The 24,716-nt window shown below is 32.5% G+C and overlaps 1 protein-coding gene across 6 annotated transcripts in view; it reads left to right on the top strand.

The window, feature by feature from the left end:
- Positions 1-24,716, top strand: part of Pcnx1 (pecanex 1) — a 154,478-nt gene that overhangs the window by 67,152 nt on the left and 62,610 nt on the right. For 4 of the 6 annotated variants that reach the window (XM_046440991.2, XM_046440989.2, XM_046440988.2 and 1 more), the window contains 4 exons: positions 12,181-12,271; positions 13,965-14,022; positions 15,638-15,855; positions 21,497-21,650. In XM_046440991.2, the coding sequence (XP_046296947.1) occupies positions 12,181-12,271; positions 13,965-14,022; positions 15,638-15,855; positions 21,497-21,650 (521 nt within the window). The remainder of the gene's footprint in view (positions 1-12,180; positions 12,272-13,964; positions 14,023-15,637; positions 15,856-21,496; positions 21,651-24,716) is intronic. The other 2 variants (XM_046440992.2, XM_046440990.2) reach the window with 1 other exon arrangement.

Below are 24,716 nucleotides of genomic sequence, written 5' to 3'. Positions count from 1 at the left end.
TATGTAAATGTACATATTGATGAAAATGATTATCTTTAACAAATCTTGAAAATGGACATCTAAGATTTATAACATTAGAGTGAGTGAGTTTAGATAAAATAACAAATCATTGGAATACTTTAATTTTAAACTTGGAATGCTTTTGGTTCTAGGTTTGTAATTTGGAGAGTTAAGAAAATCTCTAAGGAGAGTGCTTAAGAGAGAATTAGACGTCAGTTTTGCTACTTAATTTAGTTGCAGGTGAAACTTTTTAGTTGCAAATATTTAGTTTATCATTCATGTGATAATATCTTTGTTCATCATCAGTTAACCTAGTGTCCAGATGGACAGAAGGCTTGTGAATATGAAACTTTAGATGCCAGCTCATTGTCTGCTGGCTTCATGGATTAGAGAGAACTTAGTATTCATTAAAAATAACAAAGTAAGGCCATCCTGAGTAGCATTCTTTTGGTGGATTGGTTAAAGTAAAAGGCTTCATGTTGATCCACTTCAGATTTTTTGACTTTTTCAGATAAAGCATAAAACAGTTGATGATTTTCCTCAATGAAAATTCTTAGTTTTCTTTTAAAAAATCAGTGAAGCATGCCTTAATTAAAAACTTTCATTTTTAAAGTCATATGCAGATTATTGGAAATACATACCTATAAACTGTCTTACCATTCTGATAATAAAGCCTCCTGGGTGGAGGTACTTTTAGCATTTTCTGGTAGACACTCAGGATAGTCTCTGGGAATTTGAATTTTTCCCTTCACGTTAACTGCGTTTTTTTTTTTTTTTTTTTTTTTTTTTAAGTTGTCAATGGACCTTAATATTATTTATTTATACACGGTGCTGAGATTCAAACCCAGGGCCTCACACGTGCCTGGCAAGCGCTCTACCATTGAGCCACAACCTCAGCCCCTTAACTGCCTTTTGATAGCTAGTTCTTGGCTTGTAATACTTGAATGCTGCCACATTGAATGCTTAGTAATAATTAGCACAAAACAATGAAGGGAAAGTGAATACCTGTTCCACAGTACATAAAGTTGTCCCCTCAAAATTCTGAAAATGAACTGCAACTGACTTAAAAAGAACTGCTAGGGAAACTGGAATATTTTTGTGGCATGGTTTAGTTTTTCATGTGATTTTAATTAACAATAGTAAGATAATTTTGTATAAGTGGATTTGGGTACTGTATATTCAGATATGTTAAAGTTAGCCATGATGTTTCTTAAAAATAAGGGATATCTATAAGGGATTGTTTCCTTCCCAGTTTAGCTGCTTTATTAAAAAAATTCACATGTGCAGTTTTCACATGTGAAAATATATACATATACATAAGACATTTATATATAACAATATATACACTATATACATATACACATACTCACATCTGTTCAGCAGGCATAATTGTTAATCAAAATTACTTTTAGAAACTGAATAATAAGTGGTATAATAAAAAAAAAAACCCTTTCCTATAGGCTTTATTTCCATGAAAACCAAGTTTAAAAAAAAAAAAGCTTGAATGGAAGTGATGGCTTGAATGACAATTATTTTGAAGAAAACATTTTTTAAAAAGAAATTTCTATCAGAATTACCTATCTTTCAATGCTATATGTTGTTCTTTTAAAGATCACATCTTAAAGTTTGATTTAATTTCATTCTGATCATTTTTTATTGGATTTGCTTCTTGCACTTGGTTTTATGCTACTTTGTGAATTAAAATGTAATAATACTAAGTAAAACAAATTGTAGTTTAGTTCCAAGATTACACTACAGGAGAGACTGAAATCAGGTAGTCTTGAAATTCTATTTTATATTTGCTGAGCTTTTTCTATAAAATTTAGCAATTGCTTCTCAATTTTTATGTTAATCTCTGTTTCCTCTTATAAATTAAGACTTAACATGTAGATGCAATGATGAAAAATACTTTCATAGTTGATAATAACCCTGAATATGTAACATATCTCAAAGGGAATGTTCTATATAAGATCAGGTAGGAAAGAAAAATTGGCCTGTGTGTGTATGAAATTACTGGTGATCATTGCTGAGGATATATGTGTTGAAAAGCATATACAAAATTATTTCAACTCTATTTGGAAAAATTAAAAATTACTCTTACAATATAGACAGGAAACAAGCACATGTCAGTTTTATATATATGTACATATAAAATATGTAAACATGAGTAGTATTTCTCTGATTAAGACTTTTTAAAATTTGGTTAATGTTTTAGGTGTTTAAAAATTGTTGCATGAGCCGGGCACAGTGGCACACTTTTGTAATCCCAGGAAATTGGGAGGCTGAGCCAGGATTGCAAGTTTGAGACCAGCCTCATCAATTTAGTGAGGCCCTAAGCAAGTTAATGAGATCCCGTCTAGAGAAGAAAAAATAAAAAAATAAAGGAGGGCTGGAGATGTGGCTCAGTGGCAAAGCGCCCCCCCACCCCCCACTTAAATCCTCAGTGTGTGTGTGTGTGTGTGTGTGTGTGTGTGTGTGTTTGCTTGAATTGGTTTTTCTGAGGCTCTTTTTTCCCCTCATCTTTTTATTTTATTTTATTTTTTTTCCTGAGACTCTTTTGTTTGTTTCATTACTGAAAGATTGACAAAGAAGGTATTCTTTGAAATAATCTGCTTTACTACAGAGTTTATTAACTTGAAAATGTAGTTAGCTGTAGGGGAAGACTCCCAGGAAATCTCGAAACACCTTGATGCCCTTCTTATTAAGCTGCTTATTTTTGGTTTTGTTTTTTCTTTGTACTGGGAGTTGAGCCCAGGCTCACTTAACCACTGAGCCACATTCCCAGCTCTTTTTATTTTTGATTTTGAGACAGGATCTTGCCGAGTTACCTAGGGCCTTGCTAAGTTGCTGAGGCCAATCTCAAACTTGTGATCTTCCTGCCTCAGTCTCCTGTGTTGCTGGGATTTCAGATGTGTGCCCAAATTGGTGTTTGTTTTTTAGTAGAAAGATACTAAAATATTTAAAATATATTTTTTGGAGAAAGTGAAACTCATGGTATGTAAATGAAAGTTAACTGTTCATTTTTATTGAAACAGTACAAGTGCTTTATTGTATCTAGAAGGAGGAATTATATATAGGGGATATATTGTACTTACACTTCCTTTTGATAGAATTATGATGTGCTATTAATCCCATCCTTAGAACAGAAATAGAAGTCTACAAATATCAAGAGATACATTGAAAAATTAAGTCATCATAATCTCATCACTCAGATAGCCACTATTAATATTTTGTGATTTTTTTCTTCTAGTTTATTTTTTTAATATTTATTGTTGACACAATACCTTTATTTTATTTATTTATTTTTATGTTGTGCTGAGGATCAAATCCAGGACCTCGCATGTGCTAGGTGAGCTCACTACCACTGAGCCACAACACCAGCCCCTCTTCTAGTTTTTTAATATACATATGTATGTAATTTTCTAAAATAGAGTTGTAATCATTTTATGTGACATTGTGCTACTGTATGAGTTTTGTACCTTTTTTCACTTGTTTTTAAATAGGTATATGATATTTTGTCACTTACATCTATATGAAAAACAGTACAGTGTAGAGAACTCTATGGAACCATACTTCTGAATTTCAATCCAATGCTCTGCCACTTACACTAGCTATTTGACGTTGGACAAGTTTTCTCTCTCCCATGTATTTTTTCTTTAAGTCTTTGGTAATGTATACATGTATGTGACTTTTCCCCATAGTTTTCTCATTTGTCAATTGGGGCAATAATAGTGCTTACTTCATAGGTTTATTATGAAGATTATATCTGTTAAAACATGTAAAGTAATATAACAGTGCTGGCAATAGTAAGTTTATCAGATGAATGATCATTGCTATTGCTAATAATGATAAAATATGATTATATCATGGTTTATTTAAGTAGTATAACTAAGGTTATGGTTAGTCTTTGAGATGTTTACTGATAATTCCTTTTTGCTGAAGGTTCTTTATGTAATCTTTATATGTAGCTGTGATTAATTCCTTAGGATAAATATGTTGAAGTTGAATTGTCAGTCAAGGAGAATAAACATTGGGTTTTGATGTATGCTCTTGTTAATTGCTTTATGGAAAGCTCATACCAGTTTATACTTTATCTGGCAGGGTTTAGAAGTGTCTGTTTTATCCCCACAAATGTAAGTTTAAAATAAACCTAGATAATTTTAATTTTATCTGCCCAATATTAATTCCCTGCATAATGCTTAGAAGTTTATAATTGTTCCTATAGGAAGACTATAGAATATTATTTTAAATAGTTTTGAAAACTTGAATTGTGGTAGGAATTTTAGAGAAGACTGGTTGAGATATCTTATTTGTCTCTTGCTAGTATATTCTAAAGAATTCATTGAAGCTAAACTTGATTGCTTTCTAACATTAAGCATTCTTAAGATCATAAATTAAAGTTTATTAATATGCATTTGTTGAAATATAGATAAGGTTCTTTATCACATAGAAATATACATAGAGACACCCTTGCCCTGACATCAGTGGCTAAAATTAAAGTTTATATTTCACTCATAACAATCTAATGAGATCCATTTCTTTTAGATGAGTTGACTCTTGTTATCTTCCACTTGTGCCTGGGCTGATTCAGAGCAACTGCTGTGGTTGTTGAAATTTCCCAGCAAACTGAAGGGAGGGTGATAGTGGAGGGGGTAGGGGGACAAGGACAGGGGTGTGGGGTTGGGGGGAGTAAGAAAATGTGAAGGTCATTTAGGCTTTATCTTTTATTCTTGACTTGGAAAATGTGCCTTTCAGTTTCTTCTACTTCCCATTTGCCTGTACATAATCACCAGGTAACTTCCAGCTGCGAGAGATTGGGAAGGACCTCTAACTACATGGACATGGGCTTAGCTGCAATTCAGTTAGGGGAAGGTCCTATTATTAAAACGAATAAGGAGAAGGTAGATAGATACTGAAGGTCAGTTATCAGTCTTTGGCATAATAAGATGATAGGAATTTCACTTCAATAAAATGAAGATCATTGACCTACTAGAAAAGTTGATAGTTCAAAGAAAAGAAATGCAAGACACCTACAATCATGGGCCACAACCTCAATCTTACTCATAATTTTTAAAATTGGAAATTAAAAGCAGGATTAAGATTGTTTTTCATCTGTTGAAAGTGTAATGGTGTCCATTGTTGCAAAGGGTTTGGAGAAATAGGCAGTTAAATGACAGAATATTTTTGTAGGTCAAATAAATTATGGACCAAAAATGCCCATATCTTTTTAAAAAATATTTTATTTTTTAGTTATAGTTGGACACAGTACCCTTATTTTATTTATTTATTTTTATGTGGTGCTGAGGATCAAACCCAGGGCCTCAAATGTGCTAGGCGAGCACTCTACTGGTGAGCCACAACCCCAGCCCCCAAAATGCCCATGTCTTTAATCCACAAATTTTGCAAACCTGCAAGTTTAAATGCATATGGATATTCATTGTAGTACTTTTCCTAATTTTGAAAAGCTGTAAAAAATGCTAAGGATCCATCTCTAGAGAACTACTTAAAGAAATGATATACATAAAGTAATGATTTACAACTCATAATAATTGATAATATAATATTCAGAATTTAATGCCTCTGTATTATGGACATTAAAAGTAAGGGTTATTTAGTAATGAAAAAAACAGAAATTGTAGAAAAATGTAAGGAGAACAATCCATTTGTCTTGTTTAGTATAACACAATATGCTCTGGCATATTGACTATGACTAACCTGGGAGTAGGAAATTTCATTTTATATAGTCCTTTAATCTTCTGATGAGTAGTACTTTTTAAATGAAATACCAGAAAAAACAAATACCAATAGCATTCTCCAAAATCCTGATTCTTATCTGGTGAGAATTCCACAGGCTGCATGCTGTTTCATGCTCCTTCACTTAGACTCTCACCTGACTAGTCTTTTTATACTCTTTTTTTTCCATCAGTTTTGGGGATATACATTTCATTCGTTTAACATGTACAATTCAATGTGTTTTATCAGCTGTGTACACTTATGAAACACCACAATCAAGATGCAGAATAGTTCTCTTACCTTTGAAAGATTCTTGGTGCCCACTGCAGTCCACATCTCCTCTGCCTCTAGTTGTAGGCAACTACTTATCTGTTCTTGGTTCTTACAATTTTATCTCTTCTAGAAGTTGACATGAATATAGTCATAGAGTATGTGGTGTTTTGTGTTGAGTTTCTCATGTTCCATAATGATCTTTGAGGCCATAAAATTGTTGCATATATTTGTTCTTATTACTGAAATTAACTCATGGCATGAGCAATCCTGTCTCTTGTTTGTGCACCCACCTGTTGATAGGCATTTGTGGTGTTTCCAATTTTGGGATGTTTTAAACAAAACATCTAAACTTTTTTCTTTATTCCCTTTAGCTAGTTGTTCCTGTCTTTTCCAACACTTGCTATTATTGGCCTTTATAATTTTAGCCCTAATGTATATATGATGGTATCATTGTGGTTAAAATTACATTTCTCTTCTGGATTAGGATGAGGGAATTTTTATATATATATATATATATTTTGGTCGTACATATATCCTTTATGAGATATGTCCAAATATTTTACTTATCTTAAAAATTAGGTTGTTGATCTTCTTACTGTTGAGGTATAATAGTGTTATTTTGATATTGTAGATTTAGCTTCTTTGTCAGATTGCAAATATTTTCTCCTATTATGCCTTTTTGTTTGATTGGTCTTAATGTCACCAATATCATTGTTACAGATTATTTTTCCAAGATAAGAAGTAATTGTCCCTTTGAAATAAAGTATGAGTAGGTGATAAAAATCATACCAGAGTTTGAAGTTGTACATATACTTTTGTAAAGCTCATTTGATTTGGGAATTAGGGAGTGGGAGTAGAGTCTTTAACAGTGCATTAAGGCATGACCTGTTAAGTCAGAACTAGAGGGTGGGGTAGCCATTCAGTAAATCATATCAGTGTGTTTTTGTCTTTTACTGTTACCATGTAGTAGAGATAAAGCTAAGTCAACCTCTTCTCATATCTCCCCTTTTCCTTACTGTCATGTTTTAAAAACCTAGCTCAGTATTGTACATTCCAGGAAAAAGGACTGATCCTAAACATTGAAGCTTCAAACTAGAAGATGATTTCCATTCGCCACAGGAATTAAAGAGATTTTAGAGCCCAAAATATTTGATCTGGTAGGATAAGGATTGGCTGGCTGTAGCCTGTAGACGAAGGGCAGCTTGATGTCTTTTTATTTTTATAAATAAAATAAATGTGTTTATGTTATGTGTTGTCTGTGGCTGCTTTATTTTACAGTGGCAGACTTGAATTGTTGCTTAGTAAAGACAATCTGACCTAGAAAGTCTAAAACAAGTCCATTAGCTCGTAAGTAGCAATATAATGAGTCATTTTTGTCTGGGTGAAAACTTATGATGTTACCTCGGAGACTCAGTCACCATTCATGGTAATAAGGAGTGCTGTCTAAGAAATTAGAACTGTTTTTAAAGATTTTCTCTCTTTAAAATCTAATATATTCATTGACATAGCACTGTGAACACAATACCCATCACTGTCAGAAGTGTAAGCATTGTTAGGTTAGTCATATAGCTGTATGAGGTTTTCTAGTAGTCTTCTAAAAACCATTTTATAAATTTTATTGCCCATGTATCTCCTTTTGTTCTTGTAGTCCCTTCCTACCCTAAAAGTAATATTAGGAAAGTGAGAAGTCAGATGGTGTATCAGGATTAGACTTTGAGAACACAGAATGAACAGAAGGGGTTAGAGGTCAAAGAACAAAAAATTATTGAAGAAATTGAAGAGGCTATCTTTGTTATTGGTACTTGGATGATTAGGACAAGCCTAGAGATGATTTGTCCTTCTGGAAGCCACTTCCTTCCAATGTACATAGTTATCTTTAGAAACGAGAAAGTGACATCAAGAATGAAAGTAGGAGTTTCTTAGGTGAGTACTGTTCTTTAAATTCTTGATGTGCTCCTCTTTGTGTCAGGTGATTAGGATTTCTATTGATAACACAAGTTATAGAATTCCATTATGTTAACATGTCCTTTATCAGTATTTACCAGTGTTTATTTAGAATTTGTCTTCTGTGCCATTCCTGGTTTCAGGCAAATGATCCAAGTGTCTTTGGTCTTTAAATCAGTATCTGATTTTACTGATCTTCCTGATGCTCAACTGTTTATTTATTGGCCTGCGGTTACTTTGAAATTCTCCTAGTTTAAAAAAAAATGATTTTGTATAATTAAAATTTTTTGAGTTTTTTAGACAGCGGCATTCATTTGTTTAATATTCAAAAATGAAAATACTCCTTTTTTTTCTTTAGAGATGCTATCTTATGGCCAATATAGTTTTTTGTAAGTCTGAAATTCCAGTTTCCAGTCTTGTGTGTGTGTGTTGTTGTTTTGTTTTGTTTTTTGTCAGAAATTGATTTTCTTTTATTAAGTCATAAGAGAGCCCTGTCAGGTATAATTATGAACTGGAAGTTGAATCATGATGAGATGGCTTTAGTTTACAATCAGAATTAACAGGAAAAGGGCATATTTCATTGATGTTCTGCTTTCTGCCCAGTTTGTATTCATCAGAAATAAAAATTTTTAAAAAAATATTTTTTAGTTATAGACGGATGCAATATCTTTACTTTGTTTATTCATTTTTATGTGATGCTGAGGATCAAACCCAGTGCCTCACATGTGTGAGGCAAGCGCTCTGCCACTGAGCCACAACCCCAGCCCCCATCAGAAATAAAATTTAATTTGAAGTATTTTTCTTAATGCCAGACAGTATTAAAATAGCATTATAATAAGGGTACGTTTTACTTTGAATCTAAAGTTTAAATATGATTGTAGATTTGACTTCAAATAAGACAGAAAACATAAATTTAAGATAGTCAATTTTTATAAAATCGGTAGCAATATTTCTGTTTCAGTTATTTTTGAAGCTGCCTTTGATAGATTATCATATTTGTACACTAAAATATTAATATTCTAAGTTTTTCACTAAACCCTTGGGCTATTCAGGTTTTTTTTTTGTTTTTGTTTTTGGTACTAGAGACCTAGGGTCACTTAACACTGAGCCACATTCTCAGCCCTTTTTATTTGTGACAGGGTTTGGCCACTTTTAATTGCTTAGGGCCTTGCGTAGTTGCTGAGGCTGGCCTTGAACTTGTGATCCTCCTGCCTTAGCCTCCTGAGCTGTTGGGATTATAGGCATGCACCATCGCACTTGACAGCTTGGGGTATGATTTTTTTTTTTCTAATTTGTTTATCTTCTAAATAAAATTGGTACTTCTGAAGTGCTGTCAGGTGCCATACCCAAAGATAAAGGAGGACATGGAATTGTTCTTTTGCAGTTAAGTTGGGATCACACCATGAAGCCTGGTTACAGTGTTGAGTATGTTCTGACAAGTGCCGTTAAAAATCTGAACATATTCCTAAAGTTGAGTCGGCAAACATAAGCTTCTTAAGGAAGAAAATAAGCAGAGTTGAAATCGTGTATCTCCATTAAAGTCATTGCCTCCCTTTTCTTAGACATGTTTTATGCTTCTGTTTAAATTTGTGAATTTTATAACTTTTATATAAGTTTAATACTAAGCCTCTATATATGAAAGATAACATGTAGTAAAATGACAATATTCTTTTACTGTTTAATTTGAAAATTATAACTACCAGTGGTTGATTTTAGTTATATATAAAAACTATTCTTAATAATACTTAGGAATATTTAGAACTAAGAACAGTACTTGTTACTAAAAATCCTATGGAAAGCTTAAATACTCAGGATATACTGCAATGGTTTAAGTAGTTTCTGTTGAATCCAGAATTAACTTATTTCTAAAATACACGTAAGTTTTATGTTACAACACATAAGTGAATGCATTCCACTCTTAACAAGATTCTAAATCTTGTTAATTGATTTAGTCAATTAACAGAGGTTTGTGATTCTTATGCATTTTTTTGCAATCTGATTTTGATCAAGGGTTTTTTCCTATTAAGTTTAATTATGATAGCACAGCCAATCTTTGAGTATCTATGATGAATTAGAATATAGTAGTATATTGAAAAATTACAATTTAAAATTTCAATTCGGCTGACATTTTTACTTACATACACACACACACACACATATGTATGTATGTATGTATGTTGTAGGTGGACACAATACCTTTGTTTTTATGTGATGCTGAGGATTGAACCCAGTGCTTCACAAATGCCAGTCGAGCACTCTACCACTGAGCCACAGCCTCAGCCCTACTTAATTTTTATTTACTAATAATTTCTTCATCCCTCTCTATCACTCAGGGAAACTTTCAGTAATGCTTGAAAGAAGCAGACAAATTGAAAGCTTGTAATATTTAATTTTTGTTGGATTATCTGGTTTCTGAATGACTCATGAATAGAAAACCAGGGAATAGACATCAGGTTGGGTAATCCATATGTTGAATAATCCTTCCTTGAAAAAATACAGCAATGAACTAAGTATTCCATAGAGAGCTTTTTTTTTAAAAAAAAAATTTATCTCAGGAGTACATTTTTCTGACAAAGAAAATGCTACTATAAAAAGCACCATGTAAAATAAATTTTTACATATACTAACTCATGACCCATAGAAAGTACTGAGTCTTTTATTGAGTTATTTTTCTGAGTACAGTCCTTTTAAAGAATGAAGTAATGGTTAAAATGTTCTGTATATCCTTACTATGTTTAGGGTCCTTTTAGTGTAAGTCTTACTATTCTATTTTGCCCCAGTGTCCTAGATGTGGCATTGCTCTTAAAACATAAAATTTAGCAACAGATATACAACTTAGGGTAACTTTGAAATAATATTTGGATATTTGTTATCTCCTCAGAATTGAAAACTTAGGACTTGGGAAATTAAAAAAAAAAATCCTTATTATATACTGTTTGCATTGTAGGCATGGAAAAAATCTGACTTTTAGCTCTGCCATCAAATTGAAATTGCCCTTTGAATTCTCATATTTATAACCTTAGTAATTCCAACTAGTGAAACAAAAAAACCTTATAAATACTAAAACAGCTTGGACTAGACCCAGGTGGTTGCAGAGTTAATATACTTCATTTCATTGCCTTCCTGGAAATTTATATTAATTTATTTAATCATTGATACAGCACCATAGGTCTTCAAGAATGCATTTCAGGCATTGTCCAGAATTTTGTCAAATTTATCATCAGAAACCATATTGTTCTATAAAGTTCATTTTAAGCCAGCTGGATCTTTGTTGTTGTTATTGATATTTATTTATTTATTGTAAGAGAGTAAGGCATACTATATTCAAGAGAGGACCATGTTGATGGGTGTAGGGACCACTGTAAGTGTCTTTCAGTGGGGAAGAGAGACTGGGCTTAGCTCCTGAGACCTGTTGTTTTTTAAAAATCTACATTTATTTATAATCAGTTTAATTTCTAAACCTTTTATCAGTTTGTAGTGATCTTTGGCTATAACAATTACTGTTCCTACATTCTTCATAGAAACCTTATGGTAGACTCTTCCAACTAAAAACATTCATTAAATAGTTAATGCTAACATTATTATACTCATTCAGTTCACTTTAACACATTTCATTTTTTCATTAAAAAAAAAAAAAAAGGCAACCAACAGATGGGTTATGGTGACTCAGGCCTGTAGTCAGATATTTGGGATGCTAAGGCCAGAAGATCACAAGGCTAAGGCCTGCTCCAACAACTTAGAGACACTGTCTCAAAGTAAAATTTTAAATAGAGGTGGGGATATAGATAAGAGGCAGAACACTCCTGGATTCAATCCCTAGTATCACACCAAAACCAAAAAGTTTTATTAAAAGATTGAAATATCTCAAAATTTAAGCAGCTTTATAGAGCCGTTTATCTCTTCTAGTGAGTGGCTAGGTGACTGTTAAACATTAAATTATTTCATATGGTTACTTGAATATATTTACAAGACTGTGCTGGTAGGATAAAAGAGAAAGCTGACTTACATCTCTGACTTTTAATATCTGGTTATATTTTGACATTTTTATAATATAGTCTAATATTTCTTTTCAGTTTATATCATACTGAATTACATGCAGATCAGTCTTTTTTAAATATTGGAAAAAGTTAATAGTACTTTTTAAAGGTAAAAAAATATGCAGTTTAGTCTATCATGAAGCCGAATTTTTGAGTATTCTAATGGCTTTTTAAAAATTCATTTATTTGCTAGGTAAGTTCTCTTCTACACTCTATGAGACTGGTGGCTGTGATATGTCACTTGTGAATTTTGAACCAGCAGCAAGAAGAGCATCTAATATCTGGTACGTGGGAAGACATATTAAGAATGTGTATGTATTTGCACATACTTGCCATGTTTAAAGATTTTAAGCCTTGAGATAAAAAGACTGGTTTAAAAAATTTTTTTGAATTGATAAAATGGTGTACATACGATGTACATATGATGTTTTAAAATCTTGGTACATTATGAAATGGCCAAATCTAGCTGACATATGCATTATATCACATACCTATCTCTCTCTCTCTCTTTTTTTGTGGTGAGGACACTTCAGATCTTCTCCTAGTGATTGTTAAGTATACAAGTATATTTAATATTAACTATAATCATTATGTTAGATATAAAAGTTATTTTGAAAATATATTTGTATTACTTTAATAATTTGTCATAGTGCCTTGCTTTCCAAAGAATTAAGGTTGAAGGATTTTTGCTATGGAAGAAAGAAAGCATTATTTTAAAAATAAAAACTATTGGGCTGGGGTTGTGGCTCAGTGGTAGAGCATTTGCCTCTCATGTGTGAGGCACTGGGTTTAATTCTCAGCCCTGCCTATAAATAATTGAATAAAATAAAGGTCCATCAACAACTAAAAAAATATTTTAAAACCCTATTATATATTTAAAAATTAAAGCAAAATTTGCTGTAATTTATGTAAGACATCATTTTCCCACAGTTTCAAATTTAAGCATACAAATCATGTTCTCTGTATGTTTCATGATGAAAAAAAGCTTATTAGAAAAATATTTACATTCCTAATTTTATACTCTTCAGTTGTCTTTTTTATGTAATTTTAGAATTTTATTTCCAAGTAAGAGTTTGGTCAAAAGCTTTTTAAAGTAACTAATTTTTATTTTGTATGTATGTATGTATGTATGTATTTATTACTAGCTTTCGGGATGAACTTCTTAAAATTTGTGTTATATGTTACGCTTAGTTTCTTAGGAGGAAATTTGTAAAGTAATGAAGTAGTTAAAAGACAAGCAGATAAATTAGGAATCTGGATCGTATTACAATCAATTATAGTTTTAGAGTATATTAATATTCCATTTTCTAAAATTTTATTGTTTATCTGACTCAGATTTCTGCTTTGAAATCCATTATTGACTAATTAGTTCACTTTTCTTTCTAGAGTCATTAATTCCTATTTAGGACTTCCATTTAATGATGGGACACATTTATGCATTATTCAGCTTTGGGCAATTTACTTATTTTTTGAGTTTTGAGGGGCCACTTAAAGCAGTTGGATCTTCTGATTGTTCAATTCAGCATGTTGATTTAGTCCAGTTACAGAATTCATCCTGTCAAAATTGAACTGTTACATTCTATGCTATTTTATACTATAGCCTAAATTTACTTTGTTTTTAATGATTCCAGGAAATTTGTTAATTGCTTTCTTTGGATTATCTCATTTAAACACATTCACAAGAACCTTGTGATATGGGTGCCATTATCTTGTTACTGATGAGGAAACTTGAGGAATAGAGAGCTTAGCTAACTTGTTGGAGATTTCCCTCTCTGAAGAAGATATTTGAACTTAGACACTCTGCCCCAAACTCTTGTGCTCTTACTCACAACTCTAGGAAAATGCCATTTTGTATTTTGAAGTTTACATGGAAAAGAGAAGATAATGTAAATATCATCTAATTGTTTGGGAGTTTATTTTGTTTTTTACTATTTGACAAACTATTTATTCCCTAAAGTCTCTTTCATTTTATTTTAGTGACACGGATTCTCATGTATCCAGTTCTACCTCAGTTCGATTTTATCCACATGATGTGGTAGGTTTTTTTTTTTTTTTAATTTTATAACATCAGATATTTTATCCAAAAAATAGACTTAAGTAGATACTATAAAAGTCAGAAATATTGATGAAGTCACAAATGTCAATTTTTTTTGAAAACTATGTCCAAAATCATCTTTACTGCCCCACAGAGAATCTCTTCAAATAAGTCCTTAGATAAAAAACAAACAGTACATCATAAAATTTAAAAGCATCCACATTTGTGAATCAGCAATTATCCATTTACTAATCAACATCATAGTATGATTGTGCCATCTGGCAACCTCACTTTAAATATGATTTGGTGTAGTTGTTTAACTGTTAGTTTAACTCTTAGGCACCCTGATAACAACTATGTGTGTGGAATGGTTAATAATGACCATTTTATATAAACTGTATTATGCCACATGAGATATAATGAGGAATTTTTTAAAGTAACACAGCTTTTGCCATCAAGATATATATGTGTGTGTATATATATATAAAGTTGGAAAAGACAATATGGATGAAGTACTTACAAATGCAACACATAAATAAACATACAGATGAATTTAGTGCCAAAGGGATTAATTTTTAATGTCTTCTTGAAGATAAACTGTGATCAAGGTTTTTAAGACTGTAGATGTAAATTAATATAGAACAGTGGTTTTCAACTAGTGACTATTTGGCAGTTTCTAGAAATATTTTTGCTTGTCACAGCTGGGTGAACACTCTTGGTGTCTAGTGGATAGGGGAGAGAGAGCCTGTGAAACATGTTGTGGTGGATGGCCCACTACACAGATAATCTTGACCCAAAATGTTTATAGTGCCAAGGTTGAAAAGCCCTGGCATAGATGATAAGTAAAATTTGGGGAAGTATCTTTGAATGTTTAGAGATAGAAATGACTGTTACATATGGAAAACAAGTTTTCTTCAGTATATGTGTTTGAAAAGCAAAGACTGTTTCTACTTTGTGTATTCCTGGAAACTCTACAAGAAAGCAATAATGAGAAGATGATCATATTATTGTTTTTCACTTTTAAATGTTTGGGGAACTTGAGATAGCAAAATGCTGCCTAGTGCTGTGCCAGAGACAGTAAAATTTAGTGCTTTCAGAGGAAGGGAAAAACTGGTAAACTGGTTGGTGAACAGATGAGCTAAAGCTAAAAAAAATGTAGTGTACCAATTTCCTGCATAGTCTTCTTTGAAAGTAGTAATAGTCATAATAAGAAGTCTGTAGGAAGATATGAGAGTTGAAGGGCTCAGATTTGCCTCTATCAATGAAGTTCATAGCTGAGAACGGCATAAATGTGACAGGGAGCAAAGAAGCCACTTATGATTCACCGCAAGTGCTTTTGATGGATTCATTGGTTAGACTTCATAAAATCTAGAGATTTCTACAACTTTTTAAAATAAAACCTTTCCAAAAGGTTGTTGATGATAAGGTTTTTTTTTAGTTTTAGTTCACTTTCTATTGCTGCCTTGTGTGGTTTTCTAATGATCGTAAAGTTTTCACAGGGAGTGGACTAGAGTAGAAAATTAAGGAGCTGAGATAATCTACAACCTGAGTGAGTAACTTTCTAGTCATTATCAGATTAGATACTTTAAGCCTTTCAACACTGACTTTCTTTTAGCTTTCTCTCCCGCAGATTCGGTTGAATAGGCTGTTGACCATTGATACAGATTTGTTGGAGCAACAGGACATTGATCTGAGTCCTGACTTGGCAGCCACTTATGGTCCAACAGAAGAAGCTGCCCAAAAGGTTAAACACTATTACCGCTTTTGGATCCTGCCCCAGCTGTGGATTGGCATTAACTTTGATAGACTCACACTTTTGGCGCTGTTTGATAGGTGAGAATATAGTGTGATATTAAAGAGATGAAAAATTTTTATTTCTAAATTAAAGTGTTCTTAATGACCCATTGAGTTTTTTTTTTTTTTTTAACCTGATTATCATGTTGGAAAACATTTTCTATTTTTGTTCTTTTGAGGTAAAACGTAAGGTAATAGAGCTTTCAAACATTGAATCTCTTATGTCCATTGAAAACTTTCCTTTTAATTTTAATAGACTTCTGTAAAAATATATTTATTATTATCAGTAAGACTCATACAACTGATATTTAAAAGACAGTTTGTGAAATGATGATTTTAAGGTTATAGGTAATATGATTCTATGTGTAAATGTTATAAGAGGAAGTTTATGTTTCTTACCACTACTGTCTTAGTGGTAAACACAATAGTCTGTTACAATTTGACATCTGCTTCTTCCAGTCAACATGAAGTAATAGGACTGGATTTACCCTCCCAGGTGAAACAAATGAAAACAGACAAAATACATGAAAAGTGGTCTTCAAGACATTAGAGATCAGACAGCAAAGGACATTGATCCTTTAGAGATAGGAAACAGATAATATGAACCTACAGTTTCCCCAGCTTAGTGCTTTAAGAGAGCTCCTAGACTGTGACACAGGGAGTGGGAATCGAAAAGCATCAAGCAGTTTCCTGAGTTGAAGAGTTGGAGCTTAGGTCCAGGACCTGAAGGCAGTTGGAGTCTATAGGATAGCATATCAGAGAAGAGAGAGCTGTTCAGAGAGATAAACCTCAGTTCTGTAGTGGGTGCTTTTGACTGTTCAGCAGAGTATTGATAAGTTGGAGAACCATTAGTTCAGGGAAAGCACTACTTTTGACTCACCTAACAAGTCATAAAAGCAAGACCTAAAGGGGGTCATGCTGTTTCTGGGTAGCAGAACAAATTAAGAAGATTAAAGTTAAGTTTTCACGTCTGACACCCAAAGATGACCTGGTTTGCAAAGAAGTAAGAAAAACATGACTTAAAATAAGGAGAATAATAAACCATTTGAGACCAGCCTGTTACTAGCACAGATATAAAGAATTAGCAGCAAGGACATTAAAATGTTGTAACTGTATTCTTTTTGTTAAAAACATTTGAGACATGGAAGATATAAAAAATAAGTCAAAAATTGTATTTACAGAGTAAAGTATTACAGTGAGATTTAAAAAATACACTAGATATGATTAATGGTAGGTTACAAATTGTAGAAGAAAAGATTAGTGAACCTGAAGCCAGAGCAAACAGAAATTATCCTGAATGAAATATCCAAAAAGAATTCTCCCTATTCTAATCCCCCAATGAAAGAGCATACAAATAAAAATAGGAATAAGCTGTGGGAGAATTTCAAGAGGACACAAGGAGACAGAAAAGGTTTTGAGGAAATAATAGGTGTAAAATTTACCAATTTTGATGAAAACTATAAATACAAATTTAAGAAGCTCAGTAGAACTCAGGTCATAAGAAGCATGAAGAAAACTATGTGAAGGCACATAATTGCTCAAAACCAATGATAAGATATTAAAAACTCTAAGAAAGAATATTCTTTGTATGAAGGAATGAGGATAAGGAAGACATCAGTTTTATTTTGGGGAGTAATGCAAGTGAGAAGACAGTGGAACAACATATTTAAAGCACTGAAATCAGGAAAAGAAGTCAACCTAGAAATTTATACCCAGCCAGAATATCTCTTAAAAACCAAGGAAAAATAAAGACATTTCCAAACTAGGAAGAATTGGGAGAATTTTTCATGAGTAGACCCACCCTACAAAAAACATTGAAAGGTACCTTGCAGGCAAGGGGAAAAGGATAGCAGATGGAAATACAGGCTCATTCAGAGGAACTAAGATCATTGGACATGGTAAGTAACTACTTGGGAAAATAAGATTTTCTTTCTTAATGAGTTAAATCTCTTTAAGAGATAATTGTTTAAAAAGATAAATAACAATGAATTGTATGGTTATTATTATTCATGACAGTAATAGCATAAATGCTGGAAGGAAAAAATGGAAGTATACTACTTTAAGTTTCTTATGCAGTGTGTAAAGTGGTATATCATCACTTGAAGGTAGAATTTCATAAAGTATATATTAAAACTCTAAAGCAACTACTAAAATAATGAAAAGTTGTAATTAACATGTGAGAAAAATTTAAAATGTATTAATAAGACTAGTAAAAAACAAAAAGGGATCAAAGAACATATGGGTTAATTAAAAAATGATAAGGTGAAAGTCAAAAAGTAAAAAATTGTCAGATTGGATTAAAAAAGCAAGACTCAACTGTGATGCCTACAAGGAATATACTTTAAATATGAAAAGAAAAAAATAGGTTAAAAGTAAAAAAGAAAAAGATGCAGCATGCCAAAACTAACAAAAGAATGCTGAAGTGGCTGTAGTAATGTCAGAGTAGATTTCAGAGCAAAGAACATTGCCAAGGATAAAAAATGTGATTTCATGATGATAAGGGGACAATTAACCTGGAGGAATTAGCAATCTTGAATGTTTCTACACCTAAAATAGATTCTCAAAATACATAAGAGCTGGCACGATAGCTGAGTGATAAGTGTATGCTTAACATACAAAGCATCATGTTCAGTCCCTAGCCCCCCAAACAAACTGTAAGCAAAGTTCATAGATCAGAAGCTGATAGAAATAGACAAACATGCAATTTTAGCTGATTTCAGCTCTTCTCTTTGAATAATTGGTAGAATAATATGTAAAAATCATTTAGTCAGCTTTCTGTTGCTGAGAGAAAATAGCTGAGTTAATCAGCTTATAAAGAGGAAAGATTTTGTTTTGGGTCTCCGTTTTAGAGGTTTCAGTTTATGATCACTTAACCCTTCATTTTTTAAGCCTGTGTCAAGGTTGAGCTTACGGTGAAGGAATCTGCTCACCTCATAGCAGCCAGAAAGCAGAAAGAGAAATAGGAAGGAGCTTTTGTCACAATATTCCCTTAAAGGAATATTCCTTCTACTAGGCTCCACCTCCCAAAAGCACCATAGGCTGAGGACCAAGCGTTCAACATAGTATCCTTGGGAGACATTCAGAATCCAGCCTATAGCAGTGAGGATATGGTAGACTTGAACAATATTATCAACCACCCTGAGTTGATTGACATTTATGCAACACCCCACCCATAATGTGAATCCATATTCTTTAAGTGCTCATGGAACATTACCAAAATAGACCATTTTCTGGGCCAAAATGCAAAGATCAATAAATGTTAAAAGAATTCAAATCATATAGTATGCTCTTTGACTACAATGAATTTACATTATAAATAAATAACAAAAAGGACTTTGGAAAATTCTCCTATATTTGGAAACTAGTACTTTTGAATAATCCATGGACTAGAGAAGAAATCAAATGGGAAATCAGGAAGTATTTTGTACTGCATGAAAATAAAAATAATGTATCTCGATTTTGGTGATACCTTTAATGCCACACTTGAGAAAATTATAGTATTAAATACCAACATTGGAAAAGGAAGGTCTCAAATCAGTGACTTTGCTTTCTACTTGTATTGTAGGAAACTAAAAGAACAAAAGCACAATAGGCCCAAGTAAAGAGAGAGAAAAAATAGTAAGAGATGAAATAGTTCATAGAGGAAACAGAAAAACAATAGAATAAATGAAGCCAGCCTGACAAGAAAAAAAATGATACAAATTACCAATATTAGGAATGTGAAATATAACTACAGATCTGCAAGTATTAAAAGAATGATAAGAGAATATTATGAATAGCTGTGTGTAAATAAATTTGATAGTGGACACATGTATAATGGACAGATTTCTTTAAAGATATAAATTATTAAAGTTCAAAAATACATAATCTTAATGGTCTACTGTGTACTTAAATAAATGGAAATTGTAGTTAAAAACCTTCCTACAAAGAAACTTCCAGTCCAGGTGGTCTCGAAGTAATATCCAAATCTATGAAGTGAAGAAAGGATAGTTTTTTCAACAAATGATGCTAGAACAATTGGATTGTCATATGCCCCCCCCCCCCAAAAAAAAAACCAAATAAAAGTAAAAAAAAATTGTATGCTAACCTTGTACCATATTATAAAAATTAATTTAAAATTGATCATAGACCTACGTGTTAAGCCTAAAACAATAAGAATTCTAGAACAAAACAAAGCAGGGGAAAATTTGGTTTAGATTTCTTACCAGTGACAACAAAAACAAGATCAGTAAAACAACAACAACAAAAAAAAACTAAATGATAAATTGAATTCATCAATGTGGAAAAATATTTTAAATCCAAAGAAAAGCACATGTCCAATTTACAAGGAAGAGAGTATGCAGGGTGAGACAAGGATTGAAAAGGTCGTTGGATTGGGCAAATCTGGAGTTGCTTACTTGCCATCTCAGATCAAGTGAAAATGTCAAAAAATGATTGATTTGAAAATATTGTTGAACATTTTTAGCTTGGTAGAACTATTAAGTGAAGTAGTAGAGAGGTGTTTGTGAATTTTTTTATCCCAACTTATTTTAAACATAGCATTGAGTTAATAAAAAATTAATTAAAATTGCTCATGATTATGAAAGTAATTCTTCACCCCAAAGACAATCTTGTAGATAGAAATGGGCAAACCACAATCACTCCTCAGAGAGTGAACCATTATTAGTAAGATCATTTTTGGTATTTTACCATTTTTAACCTATATTTGTGTTTTTTAATTACAGAACTTGTATCTTCCTATACATCTGGTTTTGTGTCCTACTTTCTTCATATAGCAAATGTGCTGAGCATATTTCCATGTCATTTAATGTTCTTTAAAGAATTGATTTAACATTTTGCAAATAAAATATCCCCAAGAAATAATGAGATAGATTTTTAGTTTTTTTTTTTTTTTTTTTTTGGTGTAGCATCAAAATCACCTTCATTGCTATTTGTTATATCTTGGGCATCATATTGTTTCTTTTACAGTGTCAGTTTGCTAAAGTATAGAATTGTCTGAGCAACTTTGATAGAGGCAGAATTGATGGTCTTTGTCACTACCTTCATTCTCAAGATACGTAAGAGCCTGTATTTAAGTAATTCTAGTAAGTGAGTTTTTGGATTATTTCAGATGACTGAGAGATGGGGAAAATGAAACCACTTGATATCAAAATTTGGTTACAAACTTTTGTCATATAAAATCACAGATATTTAAAATTTAATTTTCTAGAAATTATTTTGAGATTTTGCCTTTTAAACTTAACTTATTTCTTAGTTAAATCTGCTTTATTTGTCTTTCAAATTGGTTAGGTATCTTGCAACAAATTTGATGGAAAAGCAGATTTTAATTTTTTTTTTTTTTTTTTTTTTGCTGGTGCTGGTCATTGAACCCAATATTCAAATGCTCTACCTTTGAACTACATCCCCAGCACCAGATATTTTTTTAAAGTAAAGTTCTTTTAAATAGAACTTGAAATTTCAGTATGTGTTATAATTGGAACTCTATAATTCACTATAGCATGTTTTGGATATTAAATTTTGTGCTGTGTCCACATGAAACTAGTTTCTTTTTCAGTATGATGCAAAACTTTATTCAAACCCAGTACCCAAAAGACATCCCAGCAAGCTTCACTTTGATGTCTTCCCTTTTTTTTTTAGTATGGTTGATGATATACTTACTTTTAAATTTTTCTGTCTACAGAAATCGTGAGATCCTGGAAAATGTGTTAGCTGTCATTCTGGCTATTCTTGTGGCTTTTTTGGGATCTATTCTTCTCATACAAGGCTTCTTCAGAGACATCTGGGTCTTCCAGTTCTGCCTGGTCATAGCCAGCTGTCAGTACTCGCTACTCAAGGTACCAGTATATTTTCTTTTCATGCTGTGAAATAATATTTGCATTAACAAAAAACAGACAGACTTCATACCATTCACCAAATTATAGTAAGATAATTTTTAGATTTATTTTCCTTGGATGTTTGCATTAAATTATGTAGGAAACAAAAGGGGAATATGGATGTAAAAATAATTACACATAAATTGAGTTTCCCAAAACTATTTCTTTGTAATTAAAAAAAATTATTTTTAAAAAATATTTATTTTTTGGTTGTAGTTGAACACAATACCTTTATTTTGTTTATTTATTTATAAGTAGTGCTAAGGATTGAACTCAGGGCTTTGTATATGCTAGGCGAGCACTCTACCACTGAGCCACAATCCCAGCCCCCCTCACCCCCCAAAAAATTCTTAAAGTAAGAATTTGCCTTCTTGAGATTTACTTTTTAACTTTTCAACATAACTTTCTCTCTCTCTCTCTCTCTCTCTCTTTTTTTTTTTTTTTTTTTTGGTACCAGGGATTGAACTCAGGGTTCTCAACCACTGAGTCACATCCTCAGCCCTTTTTTGTATTTTATTTAGAAACAGGGACTCACTGAATTTCTTAGCACCTTGCTGTTTCTCCGGCTGGCATTGAACTTGGGATCCTCCTGTCTCAGCCTCCCGAGCTGCTGGGGTCACAGGTGTGCACCACCGTGCCCGGCTCCCATCTTTTCAGTGTTTTATTCTGTGGGTGAAATTTTTTTAAATCTGTCATTGGTAGATATAATAATGTGAAAGCCTAGTACATATGTTTTTGTTCTTTTGGGACATCAAAAGGAGAAGATTGTTGTCACGTTGTTATTATTTTAATAGTGGTACAAAAATACCAAGATTTTATAAGCTTGTTAATTTTAAGCTTTTAAAAAAACGGGAGAATCACATACGCCAGCTCATATACAATCAAAAATTTCTCCTTCCATTTTCTTTTCCTCAATTCCTTAGTAAATGCCCTTTTCTTTGCATTGGTCATTTATCTTATATGTGTTCATATACAGAGCCCTCCCCCTCAACTGATAACTGTTGAGTTCTGTTTGTAGTATCAGCTGTCCTTTCTTTTTTCTCTCTCCATTTATAACTAGACATCTGGAGTAAGCACCTAGATAATCTGCTTCATTTCTTTAAGATCCACCCATACTTCTTTTATCATTGCAGTACTAAAACTGCAGTCTATGTGGTTGCTAATAATTATTCCAATTGTTAAATTTATGTCCTTTTCTCAGCCCACTCTCTGTGGGTGCTGTATCATTTAACACTCGTTGATACTGCCTTCCATTTTCATGTCCTTTTCCCTGTTGCTCATTTCCAATGGTTCTTATGTGCTCCAGTGACTCCCCTTGCCTTTGTTGGTGCCTCTTTGTTCCTTCAACCACTTTAATTTATGGGAATTCTCTTGGGTTTTATTTGATCCTCTTTGCAGTTAATAGTTTTTACTTGTGAAGTCAATTCTCTTTTATAATTTTATTTGTTGCCTCCTTATGTGAGTTATATCCAGATTGATGTCTGCACCTATTTCACAAGCTTATCTAATAGACAGTTGGACACATGTCAAAAATAGCACATTATCATCTTTTGATTAATATTTTCCTTTCCGAGTTTCTTAGCTTTTGACAGTGGTATACCAACTTAGAATCTTAGAACCTCTCTGCTCCTTCCTCCTTAATCCCTGGAAAACAAGTAACTGAATCCACTTGATTAAATTTGGTTATTCTATATTAAAATCATTGGTCTTTGTTCTTTCCTTTTATTTCAGCCACCTTAATCTATCTCTTTATTGCCTTAACCCATTAAATTCATTCAAATTTAAAAACTCTTGTCCTTTGCTTTCAGGTTAATCTGGTTAAATAGGCAAAAGGTAAAAGGTGACAGAGTTTTTTTTTTTTTAACTAGCTGACTAGAAGAATGACATAAGAGAAATTAGAAAGGAGGAAACAAAAGTTTTGAAAGGATAGATGTTAAAGTTGAAAGTACTGAAAGATTACCTGATGAGAGACAGAGAGAGAGAGAGAGAGAGAGAGAGAGAGAGAGAGAGAGAGAGAGAGAGATAGATATCCTGGAATTATAGGATGGTGAGAAAGACCATCCTGGTGGAATTTTTTGGTATGCCTTTGGAAATGAACTGAAATGTGGAAGAAAAGTTACATGTTTTGTTACTAAATTTTTTAAACATACTATTTTTAAAAATAATTATTTGTTTGTTTATTTATTTCTCTGATGCTGAGGATCAGACCCAGTGCCTCATGCATGCTAGGCAAGCACTCTACCACTGAGGTACAACCCCAGCCCTAGAACATTTTTAACAGAAAATCTTCTAAAAAGATACAGCTGAACTTCTTTGATTATTTTAATGTGAAAAGTTTCAGTTTTTTTTTCATTTTATTAAATCATTTTATTTATTTATTTATTTTCTTTCTGGTGCTAGATATCAAACCCAGAGCCTTGAGCATGCTAGGCAAGCACTCTCCCACTGAGCTGCATCCCCAGTCTTGTTATTTTAATTGTAAATGCAAATATGTAATACAGGTACTAATGAATTATCTAGTAAACTTAGAGTTTGTGGATAGAACTTGAATTTCTGTAAGCTACCCCATGTTACTGTGTACTTTCTGAAATGGGAGGTACTGTCCCATGAGAAAGAATTCTACCATAACTATGCTTATGTGTAATAATGAGCTAAACAATAAGATAGGCTATCAAATGTCATTTCAAAAATTACGCTAGGTCTGGGGTTGTGGCTTAGTGGCAGAGTGCTTGCCTCACACGTGTGACGCACTGGGTTTGATCCTTAGCACCATATAAAAATAAACAAAGATATTGTATCCATGTATAACTAAAAAAATATTTTTTTAAAAAACCTATTAAGGTAGATAGATGCAACTTGTTAATTTACCAGAATAAGTGAAAGTTGGGAAAAATGTGAGATGTTTTTAATATCCCTGTAACACCAGTATCTGGAGCTGATGTTTCATCTTTGGAACAGAATTAATGGAGGTCATCTCTTTATTGTAGAATGTTTACTTGAAATCACTTCAGGCATTTTGAAAGTTGC

The sequence above is a fragment of the Marmota monax genome, unplaced genomic scaffold (assembly GCF_021218885.2).
Source record: "Marmota monax isolate L192 unplaced genomic scaffold, Marmota_monax_Labrador192_F-V1.1 WCK01_AAM20220418_F8-fsc00017, whole genome shotgun sequence".
In the NCBI taxonomy this organism is placed as follows: domain Eukaryota; kingdom Metazoa; phylum Chordata; class Mammalia; order Rodentia; family Sciuridae; genus Marmota; species Marmota monax.
This window is presented reverse-complemented; position numbering and strand designations above follow the sequence as displayed.